A 12317-nucleotide genomic window follows, 5' to 3' on the forward strand; every position below is an offset into this window, starting at 1 on the left:
AGGTAACATCCACTGCCTCTCTCAAGTTCTGTGCAGGCTGCAAATCACCTAATTCTCAAGGGCAAAACCTATGTGCGTGTTTGGAGAAGTACAGCTGGCACATAAGAATTTTAAATTAACTTTTAAGTAAATCCTGTTTTACTACACCACTGCTATTACTCCAAAGTTTCTACTCTGCATTACCAAAGTATTTAGAGACTACTAAAAAAACACTACATCAAATTCTAGGTTTAAATACTGTAGTATTGACCAATAAAGAAATACTGTTTACACTATGCAATTCAGAAGTGTATTTAGTCAACTGTGAGCTTCTGTAAGAATATCTTTTAACATGAGAGACCGAATTCTTTAACAAATTAATAGAAAAGGCAGGGGCCTATGTGCATTTACTCACACAGTATCTGTATGCTGCTCATACCTGTTTTTCAGCCTGTTTCAAGAGTTTCTGGAATCGTTCATCCTCTAGCACACACAGGGGAAGCTCTGTCTCTCCTCTGCCTTTCATTTCCTCAAGCTTTTGTTTAAGATCCCGCAAGGCCTGAAGCTCATCATTCAGTCGATTCTGCCTCGTGCGTGATGCCTGGAGGTCCAGCTCCAAGTCAAGGGAAGTGCGTACAGGGCACTCTTGTGTAGCTCTTCGCATGATTGGTTGGCAAACAGGCTGAATCAGTTGGGAGACAGAAAAATAAAAGTTATTATCTAGAGAGGCTGGGGTAGGCTTTGACATGATACAGTCAGAAAAGCTCAAATATTTTTGTTTTTCTTTAGCAGAAAGCTGCTGTGATGAGATCCAAGTCCAAAAATTCATCTATTCTGCAGTTTTTCTTCAGGCACTAGCTAAAAATAAATGCAAAAGTTTCTCCGACCAAATGTACAATGATATATTTACAAGTTAAAACCAAAAAACCTATTCTGCTCCCCAGGACAACACTATGCAGACTTCTCCATAGATTTCAACTTCTGTATTTATTTTTACAAGCATTTGCTTTTTCATGGGCCTAAGCAAACACATACTGTTACAAACTTTGTAAAAATGCATTACTTTAGCATATTTCACATTATTTACTGTCCTTTGACGGTGACTTTTCGCATGAGAAGCTATCCCAAACTATTCAGTATTTCTTTCTTTATGCCAAATGTAATCCTGCTACCTGGTAAAAACTCTCTCTGAAGCGTTTTTAAAGTTACAATCAAGATTAAAATAGAGCTTTCAACTTAACGCAAGAATGAACTCCATGCAAGAGAAATACCTTACTCTCTTGTCCTTCAATCATTTTGCTACTCAGTCTTGGAGAAGAGTAAATCCCCTTTAAAAGGACACCTGAATCCTTGAAATGTTGACCAAAACTTGCTCAAGGTATATTTTGTTGGTGTTGACTTTTGTGTAGCATAAGTCACCTTGGGTCACTTTGCAGTAGTTGGGTTCCTTAACCCACATCCCTTTGACAGCAACAAGCTGAAGTTCTGCAGTAAATGCCACGATGCCGAGCACCAGTGACTGGCTGCTGGCTTCAGCCACCACTAGAACAACATCAGCTTGGTTCATGGGGGAAGGCACAGCACTGAGACCACTGTGGTGAGATTTCAACCAGGAACTACATACAGGACTACATGTAGTACTTGCATCGCTTTTGCTGAAATAAACAATATGCTTTATTTCAAACCATGTGTTATTCCTTCTCTCCCCATACTTTGTTTTAAACCATGTCCAGGTAAAGTAGCACATACCCGTTTAACTCTCAGGCTCCGCCGTTCTGTGGCATTTCTCACAAAGAGAGACTTTTTGGCTAGTGTTGAGCTGTCACTGTCACTCCGATTCAGCTGTCAAAATGTACATAACAGAGATAAAGCACATTCACATACATATACAGCTGTATTGATATAACCTCAGTGCTCATATACATGTAGGTCATTCTTAGTATAAAGTAAAAATTTTTTCAACTAGAATAAGCATCTACTTTAAAATTCTATTCCTAAAGCAAGACAACCATCGATCTTACTAAACAGAGAGTAAACAGACTTTTTAGGAATGCAAGGAAGACAGCAAGGAAGACAACTATGGTTATTAAGTACTGCCAAATCACTGTCTGGCTGCAGATTATACACTACGGATTTCATTTACCAGGGGCAGGCTTTTAACAAATCTACCACAGTGAAGGTAAATTGCTGTAGACACGCGTCTGTCCAAACAACTGTGGTTTTGTATTATTATTATTATTATTTGTAACAAGTTTGGGGTGCCTACAGCTTCCTTCAGAAGCACTTCCTGCTTCTCAAAAATATGCACCACAGCTCAGCAGGAGTTTCTTCTTCATTATAGCATTAGTTCCACATACATCAATGCTGACTGATTGTTAGATGCATCAGCACGCATGGTGGTAACCTTCAGAGAAAACAGAAGCATCTACCTGCAAGGTATTTATTTCACCTCTTCAGAACAGGATGGACAAAAAGAATCATTGTGGTAACACTTCAATAACCAAAGCCAGAGCATCCTAAACATACTTATGCTGGACTGACTGGAAGTTGGGGGTGAGAAATACAACCTCTTGCAGTATGAATATACCTCTCGAGACAAATCTGTCTTCTCACCATGAAGCCACTACTGGGAGCTCACCCCTGGATAAGCACAGGTGCTGTCATCACTGACACTCTTTAAGTACTTCTAAAGGGCAATTTTCAAAGGCACCAACAGACTTCAGGTCTGTCCTTTAAGGCTCGGGAATCTTTGTGTTTTCTGTAACATCGTATGGGAGTAGGCACTTTCTTATAGCTAGGCCACCTCTTCTGAAGAGAGCAGCTAGAACAGCACCACCAAGCAAGCACAACTGGGTATGCTTGTGGAGCAAGCTGGGGACTAGGACTGGGAAAACCCATGCTGACCAGCCCTCTCTGTGGGCTCGGGTGCAGCTACAGTGCCACTCCTGAGCCGCGACAGTGGACTACGGGGATTTCTGAAACTGCAGAAGATTCATCTGTGTAAATATGCATTTCCCCCGGAGTGCTTTGCTTCCAGGCAATACCATACACAATGAGAAAAGAATGGTTTACTTAAGGTATGTTCTTCCAGACTCTGGCTTCTGGCAGCAATGTTCAAAACTACAAAACCCCAGTACTCTTCCAAATGCAAAAATGTATGGAGCTTATACTAACTATCAGAGCAACTAGTGTTACTTCCTATAAATGACCTCCATACGCAGCAAGCTAAGGCTATCATTTTTTGCCAATACAACCGATTTCCAGTATATGGAGATGAAGATGAAGGCTATGTTCTGAATTCAGCCAGTAACCTACCCAAATTAAGTAAAGACTGTTACTAAACAATCTGCAGTGCTTCATTCTGGAGGGTATATGGAATAGTTACGTAAGTGTGTAAATACTGACCATAAATTTTACTATTTTTTTAGGCCAGTATGAATCACAGAGAAGCAATCAACTTTAATGTTCCCAAATGATTAAGGCAACCACCTTTAACTGAGCTGGAAAAGAATTAAAAGTGCAAGTATTTTCCTAAAGAGTCTTACTTGTGTGAGTAACCTGTAGAAACTATAACTGCCTTTTCTAGGGTGTCTGTAATTAAAATTATACAGCTGGGAATTCATGCTTAAATCTTTAAACACATGATTTTCACAGTTAGTTTAGCAGGAACAAGGCTGACAATTTAATCTTCTTCCATGCTACCACAGATCTGGAGACTAGAGAACTTTGTTGCCGAAGCCACATTTAAAACTCAGCCCCTAGGCAGCACTCACACATCTTTCAAAGATGTTATTAGAGCAGGATTTGGGCTGCACAGATTTAAAACCAGTAGAGGTACAAAGTGAGATTTAAACTGATGACGGAGCTCTTTCCACACCGTTACCCTTAAATGGTTACACTATTAAAATATGGTAATGCAATGGCAGTTTACAGTGAACTCTATTCTGTGTTTTAACAAATTTTTTGCTGTGAGAGAGCTGTAGCTGCTGACACACAGGGAAACACGTTTTTTGCAGATAGACAGCACAGGCATCTGTGTTACTTCTCTCCAAGAAATGAGTTTTTGCCCTAGTAAAGCGGTTTTGCAGGAGTATGCAACTCTGCTGAAAGTCAATTCTACTATGCATCAGGTCAGTTAGGGAAAGAAAGAATCTAGAGAAAGCACAGGCTTTGCCTCTCACAGGGAAAATTGGTACATGACTCACTGTCATTAATGCATCATTCCCAAGAAGTTAAATGACTCTTCAGTTAATAGCTCCTCATTCCAAGTGTTTTTCCTCTTACCCTACAGATGTATTGGTTCCGCTCGCCTGGAGAGAAGGTTTGTGAGCGCACTATCATGCTGTTCCTGACAAAGGGATGCTGTCTTGAGCTCCAGCTGGCTCTGTCCTTGGGTCGGACTGTTGTGTTCTCGTTAACAGATTCCTCAGTGTTAGTCTCTTTATCAACCTATGAAAAGGAATTTAACTTATAAGAACTACTATATACAGACACATGCCACCACACAGTTTTTTTGCCTTCGGATTTTACAAGCATCCTTATTACCTTGCAATGGATGGAAAAAGACCAGCAGCAAAAAGCATCTTGCACATACAGAGAAGCTATGCTAAGAAACACAAAATTCCCAAAACGCCTAACAGTGTGTGGAGAGAGTCTGGGAAGATGCTCTTTGTATCCAGAAAAACCAAAGCTTTTGCAGAAAGGCCTGTGCTGACCTGTAGGTGGTCTGATGCAACCACAGTGCAACTAGTGTTTTGCTTTGCCACTTGCAGACATTATTATTATTGCGCATTTATATTTATTCTGTTCTGCATTTGCAGAACAGCAAGGTTCTGCCATGCTAGAGACTGTGCCTCTGCACACTGAAAGGGGCAGCTGGTGAAGATACATTGCCCAGCTTCTTCCAGACATACTGTCACGTGTCCCCAAGCCCCAGCAGCGGGGCTGCTTTACTGTGATCTGCAGAGTTGCACAAGCCCTGTGGCCCCAGGGAAAAGACACTGTCCCCTGGAATGGCCTGCTGCCTGCAAAACGTGCCACAGAGCCTCAGGTGGCCACATCCCTGCAGGTGGCGCAGCCCATACTTACTTACACACAGCATTCCTCTTGACAGCCAGGGAACAAGCACTGGAGCAGCTGGCACACCGGATGTCACTGATGTGCGCTGGGGCATTTTCTTCAGCTTGGGTAATTTAATGAGGTTCATGGTTTTCAATGTGCAGGTGATAAATACAATGACCCAAATAACACAAGTGCAACCCTGAGAGGATCTGGCACACAAAGATCCGTGCTGTGGCTGGCTTTACAATGAGGTCTGCTATGTCTTTCACTCGCTGTCTGGGCCTGTCCAGCCCAGGCTTAGCAATACACTTGTGTGCGTGCCTAACCTTCAGATGTTGTCCTTGATGTCTCCCCCTTGCTGATTTAGGGCTTTGATCTATATTTACTTGCTACCCAGCAGACTGTCAGTCCCTTTGTACCATGGCTGTAGCTCATTTGGCATCCTGACACATTAATTGGAAGTTAATTACCATTTCCAGCAAGTCCACTGAGGTGCTGAACTTATGTATTGTCACAAGGAGCGAGATGTCATTCTTTGCCTTTTTACCTTTGCTATTTTACAGAACCTGTGGGTTTAACATATGCAACAGTGTTTTCATTAAGATGCAGAAAGAAATTTTATTTCTAGAGTATGAGCTACCATGTTAGGGATATGTTTACTAAAATTTACTAAAAGTACTTTCAGAAAGGTGGACTGTAATTTAAAGTGAACAGTTAAAAATTTCTCATTGCATGTTCTTGTTATATGCAGCATGTGGGTTATTCAATCGTATACAGTTTAACACATTTTGGAGTTTTCTGTTCATTAATCTTTCTTCCTCTTCTCTGCTAAGCCAGTTTTTGTATTTCACACCCTAAAATAAAGGGATGAAATCAGGGAATCCCCTCATCCTCATTGGTTTAGAGATCTTGACCCCTGTTCTGCCTTTCCCCCTGTTTATCAGATGAATCAGAAAAGAAAAAAAAGGAAACAATGAAACAGATGTGCAGAAATAGTCTAAATATGCACAAGTTGCAGCCACTGAACTGTATGTGTATTTTGAATATTCTCCCTGTGCAATAAAAACCACAAAAACGACATACATTTTTAGTTAATTGGCTCTGACGTCCTGCCTAGCATGTCTGTTAAATGTCCTCTTCATAGCTTAGATGTGACCACACTGATTTCATTCAAAGTATATACTGACAAGTGCTACAGCAAAGGCCACATCAAATTGCAAATGCTCAGATGCAGCAGACTTTTACATTAACTGCTCAGAAATGTATCTCCAGACACAGCAAGCTACCGCAGGAATGTGTATTTTAAGATATTCACCAGTGTTAGTATTACAGCAGATTGCTGGCTTTCATGGGCCTCATCACTGTTCTCTCTGTCCTTGTCTTCACTTGTTTCTGGTGCATCAGCGAGTAACCCCATGCCATCAGTACAGTTGCCTTCTATTGCCGGCTTAATGCCGTCTTCCTCTTCATCCCCTATGTCATCAGAGGCTTCTGCGAGCATTTCTAACCTGTATGAACAGAAGCAGTCCAGGCTTACTCTCAAACTGGAAAAGCCCACAAGAGAAATAAATGAGAAGGCCTAAGGCCTTGACCCATATATAATGTACATATTTTCCTGACAGGGAAAACAGAAGTATCACCCAAAATGCTTCCATTAAGTTCACCTAAAGGCACATTTCATTATCTGCTCCAGTAAACCCCAGCAAGCTCTACTACAGTTCACCTTCGAGATCATTATGACAACACTACACTACATTCAGTGGCTGTTATGTTGATATCACTGAAGGACTCTGGTTGCAACAAATTCATAAAACAAATGCATGAGTCTCTCTTTCCCCTGTAATAAAGCAAGTTTATTTCTACACTTCAGCTAAGAAATTGCATAGGAACTCAACATAGCAATTTAGCAAGAAATCTGTTTCTTTGGAAAGCTCACATGGCCTTCAAAAACAAGACCATCAGTGGAAGCACACACATACACTGACTCTGTTAGACAGCAGCTCTTTTCAAATCTTAGTTGCTTATTAACATTGATGAAACTAATATTTGATACAAGACATTCTAGTACACCTCCAGTGGCTTAGACTCCCTGGGTGGCTTCACAGGAAGATGTACATGGAATGGAGGAGCATCAGCAGTATGAGTCACCAGAGCAGCCAAGGTATTATAAAGCTGAAAGAAGGTGAATGAATTGGCCACACAACAGAACAAGACTGTTGGTTAGAAACTGCAACAGGCTGCCTGAAAAGCTGTGGCTGCCCCATCCCTGGAAGTGTTCACAGCCAGGCTGGATGGGGCTTTAAGCAACCTGGTCTAGGCAGGTTGTACTAGACAATCTTTAAAGGTCCCTTCCAACCCAAATCATTCTATGAGTCTATGATCTCAAAAAGTACAGTCCTTTCATTTGACTAAGAATAGAAGGAATGTGTGGAATCATTCAGGCATGAACAGTGAGGGCAGAAAAGTGGCTTTACCAGTCTTCTTCAGAGCCCCTTTGCTCCTGTTCCTCCTCCTCGTCATCTTCAGCCAGCTCTTGTTCTACTGCTTCCAGCTCAGCAGATGTCCTCTCCAGCAGAGCTGACACAGCATCCTGCTCACAGAGAAAGAGAAGATGAAACCAGAATTGTGTGATACATGACATAGGTAAAAAACCTGACAATCCTGGCAAGAGCTGCATTACCCTGCTGCTCCCTGACACTAGCAAGCACATGACTTGGATCACAGGTATAAGGGGATTGAACTGTCAGTGTGCAGCATGTTAACTGATTAGTTTTATATAGAGTAAATCTCAATCAAAAATAGATTGTTTGTAAAATGATAATGCAATCAAATATGGGCCTGTCCCCTTTTAACGTCACATCTCCCTTTCCAACACATTGCTCACCAAGTCCAATGAGTCCAGTGACTGCTTGCTTAACAGAAACATGGATTCTTCATTTTGTTCCTTGGGTTTTTTACCAGGAATTTGCTTGCAAGGCAACAGGTTGTACCACAGAGTACAATTCTCATCAGAAAATGACAGATCTGCCAGACTGATCTGAGTCCCAGCCTGCACAGAAGAAGAAAGTGGAAGAAAATTGTTTACATTTGTTTTATTTCCCACAAAACAGATGAAAATAAATTCTACAGGTACTTGTCATGTAAAATAGGCTGCACCAATTTGACATGAATCTTCGTGCCCTTATTAAAGGTACAATTTTCTATCTCCCTCCACTTCTAGTTAAAATAAACAAATAGCAGTACACGGAGAGGTCCTTCATATCATCCGTTCTGCCATCTTTTATTTCAGTGTGCAGAACATCTTCTTGTGTGCACACACGCAAACCCCTCTGTAGCACTGTAAGACATACGTCTGCTTTCTACAGCTTTCACTAATGAAAAACTGTGTCAATGAAACCCGGAGCATCAATTCACGGAGAAGCAAGTTTCAGTCAATTTTTCAGTTGTTCTACCACAAAATTCATCAATACAGCAAACAATAACGGGTGACCTTGTTTGCTCTAACCAGTGAGGAAGCACATGAAAAGACAGTAAAAGAGATTAAAGAAACCTCTTCATTTGGACAAGCACTGACATCCACTGAGTTGGGACTCTGGGAAAACTTATGAAGTACTTGTGTTTGGGCTGTGCCTTGGAGATTAAAATCCTCTGTTCCTTGGCAGAGCAAATCATCTTCACAGCTGCTGGGCTACATACACAGCTCTTGCCAAGACTCTCGTCTTGCTGCCCAAGGCTTTCTGCTGGAGTGGGTGGTACTCCCAACTCCTTATTTTGATCTTGTGATTAACCCTTATGTTTTTCATGGTTTTCTGTTATTGGTGGTATTTTTTTCCTTCACCTTTGTATCCTGCATTTTGTTGCATATTCGTCCTACTGCCCTTCCCTTACTTAAGGGGAAACCTCTTACATACTGAAAAAGGCCAACACGTTCCCCAGTAATTAAGTTAACTTCTGCATTTTTGGAAGTGAGAGGCTGTTCCCAGTAGTCAGAGCTGAAGTACCCCGTCACATTCTAGCGTCTCTTCAGTGTGTTGTAACTAAAAATCTCGCTGGGCTACGAAGTCAGGCTCATGGTAAATAACTAAACTCAGTTGTACCAGACCACGCAGAAGCAATCTGAAAGTAAATGAAGCATCTCTAATTAGCTGATGACCACAATTAACAACAATATTTTAGAAGTGCCAGTTCCCAACAGGCTGATCTATGAATGTCACGCACACTTTTATTATTTCTACAGATCTTAAAGACTAAAAAAGGGACATCATATAATTTACAACAAAAAGCAAAAATGTAGTTTTAGTTTGTTCTTTCTGATAAGTTGTGATAATGAGGGTTTGCTTTTTTTTTTGGACATACTGTGGCTCTTATGCAACTTTTACTTTAAAATCAAGTGTTAGAGTAATGTTGCAATGAAGTTTATGGGATAGTTTATGTACAAATACCTAAGATGGTATCAATCTGTAATTAAAGGGCTAAGGTGGTTTTTTTCCTTCGCCTTTGTATCCTTCAGTGTTAGAACCATCGAAACACCTCCAAAAATTTCCATCCAGGATTAGATTCCGTATCGGAAATCTTACAGAAAAGTAGTATTTTAAGTACTACAGCAACAACCACGTTTTGCTTCAGAGTTGATCGCCAGCTACTGTGGAATTTTAGCAGCCTTGACCGTCAAAATAAGAGGGGACACTATAAACAAACGCACGCAAAGAAAAAAAAGCAGAAATAAAGCTGCATACCAAGCATTCTTCCCGGCGACTTCTACTGACTTGGACCGCACAAACATCTACTCTCAGTGTCTTCTGCAGCAGTGTCACTTGGGAAATGGCTACTCTGAATATTTCGTTGAGTAAAATGGTTTCCATGGCAGGATGAACTTTTGTGCGGAACAGGCAGCTGGTATCAGTTGAGGATGGAAGTATTGCTACTCTAATACACCTGCCAGACACAAAACACTGTCTTTACTTGTATGTAAACTAACACTTGCTGGTGATGCATGATAGAAGTTGACCCCATCAACTAAAAGACTGAATGCCAAGAAAATGAAACATCAACAAATCAGAGGTCAAATGGAAAACGAGGTGAAAAAGAGGAGTGAGAAACTCCACCCGCCCCTTGCAGAAACATTTCCCAAAAAGGAATTTCTGTGCCTGGTAAGGTAGTAGGCAAGAGAGGTAGCTATTTCTGCCTCTATCCTAATTTATCTTCTGGTTCAGTACTGTGAACACTGAAGATCATGTCCCATATGGGAGGAAATATGATCTTAATGTTAATTAAAAACATGACAAAAACTTAAATTTTCAGAAGGATGTGAGCATCACTGAAAAGCAGTGACGTCTTTTCATCTTTTAAAGAAACAAACAAACCAAAACCTCCAGAGAAACCACTAAAGTAAGGAAAATGAAGAAGAAAATAGCTAGGGCCACAGCTGCTTAAGATCGATTCATAATGTATTAAGTGAGACTTAGAAGAGTGCATCTTGCAAGGCTAAGTTTAAGCACAGGGAGTAACTTGAAACTGTTATATGGCTGCATTCTTTTAATGTAACAAATATGAATGGATGTTACGTGGGTAAAGGCAATACTAGCTAACTTGCAGGTCTCACTTTAGTAGCAGCTTGATGAAGACATTCCTAATGCAATTTGTACATGTTATTTACCTATTGCACAGCTTCTCATACACATGAATGAGCGTAGTAATTGTTTTACATCTTTTCTGTGCCTATGCATTAGTCCATTTCTGGTATTGGCTTTAAATAATGGACATTCACTGCAGAACAGAAAGCACTGAAGCTAGCTAAAGCAAGAAGAAAAAGTGAGCCAAGCAAGATCATTCTGGAAAAAAATGTTCACCCCAGATTTATAGTACTATTACTATATTTTCTGGTAGTGACTTTGTATATATTGTTGTTATTATTAAAAACTTAAGTAACTTAAGTTTGACATTAATTAAACCAAAAGAAATTAGGCCTGTGAGAAATTTGGGGTTGTTTTTTGAATTTGGGCATAGCCTTTATTCCCCAAGCTTCCTGGGACAAAGGCTATTATTGAAGTTGTCTGCTATGTATAGTCTGGAGAGCAGGTACCCAACATTTTGACAAACCAATCCCAAGTTAAATGTTAGTGTAATGTAATTCCCATAATGCTGCTTCTGTATTCACATAAATGTAGGTGAACAATTTGCATGGTCTACTGAAAACAGCCATTTTAATAGATTAAACAATTAGGAAACACTTAGAAAAGAGGTGGGAATAGAAGATAAAGTCTATCAGAAGTATGTTTAAAAGGTGGTTCGTTGGGACTTTCTTTTAATAATTATCAGCCAGCTTATTTGCATCAGGCCAGAAAGAGGGGTAAACAGAGAAGTAAAAGATAAATTGCTCACTGGCTTTGTTTTACAAGAGTGCTTACTTTCATTTCAATTAAAAAAGTTAAAGAGTCAACCAATGCCTCCGATTTTGCTGTGACAAACCTATGACTTCCCAACCGATGAAAATATTATCCTGACACAAGTAATAAAAAGTAGTCATCCAGACTCTACCTACTCCAAAAACGAACAGCTCTCCTAAACAGTGTGGAAACAGATATCGGTGAGACCTCAAGCCAAATCTACTCCTCTGTCTGTAAAGGTTCAATAACGTACTAATCTATCCAATTTGATGTTACGGAAAATACAGTTATAACACAGCAGCATTTTCCAGGATGAATTTTTATCATTGTACGTATCTGTACTATATGCATATACACATATATATATATATGCAGACCATGGCCAATGAAAGAAAAACTGCTATTTGCCTGCACTGAAGACACTTGACTGCTAATTACAGCTTCAGAAAAAGATGCCAGCCATGACCTAACTTTACCTTACTGAATATTTTGTTGACATTCTTTTTATATTCTACATTATCTACTTTTCCTCTCAGCTGTGTCAATTTATTCTTCTATAGTTTTTCTATATTCTAGTGCTGAATGGTAGTGGACTTGAAAGGTGAAGAGAGCAGGGGAAAGATGGAGGTCAGAGAAGGGAAGATGATCGTAGACACCACTTGTTATTAAGAGCAAACAAAACTAAACAGAAAATCCAAGAAGCCACCCAGGCCTGTATGCCTATACATCCTTTCCACATTCAGTGGCTTCCTCTTGATCTGCCAATCAAATTCAAAGTGATGGGGGCACGGGTAAGGGAACGGGCAAGAAAACCAAATTTTGCAAGGATTGATTATGTTCTACTCTAATCTTATTTACCTTCTCAACAGTTTAAGCTAGCTTTCCAGTCTG

General features: G+C 40.3%; 1 protein-coding gene across 1 annotated transcript in view; it reads right to left on the bottom strand.

Moving 5' to 3' along the window:
- Nucleotides 1-412: 412 nt before the first annotated feature.
- The window catches only part of WWC2 (WW and C2 domain containing 2), a 55760-nt gene continuing 43855 nt past the window's right edge, over nt 413-12317 (bottom strand). Inside the window, exons 14-20 of the mRNA XM_010021531.1 lie at nt 9777-9975; nt 7925-8089; nt 7515-7630; nt 6356-6548; nt 4264-4428; nt 1729-1821; nt 413-661 (exon numbers count right to left, since the gene is read on the bottom strand). Of these exons, the coding sequence (XP_010019833.1) occupies nt 413-661; nt 1729-1821; nt 4264-4428; nt 6356-6548; nt 7515-7630; nt 7925-8089; nt 9777-9975 (1180 nt within the window). The remainder of the gene's footprint in view (nt 662-1728; nt 1822-4263; nt 4429-6355; nt 6549-7514; nt 7631-7924; nt 8090-9776; nt 9976-12317) is intronic.

Source organism: Nestor notabilis, unplaced genomic scaffold, assembly GCF_000696875.1.
Source record: "Nestor notabilis isolate BGI_N333 unplaced genomic scaffold, ASM69687v1 scaffold22219, whole genome shotgun sequence".
NCBI classification, from domain to species: domain Eukaryota; kingdom Metazoa; phylum Chordata; class Aves; order Psittaciformes; family Psittacidae; genus Nestor; species Nestor notabilis.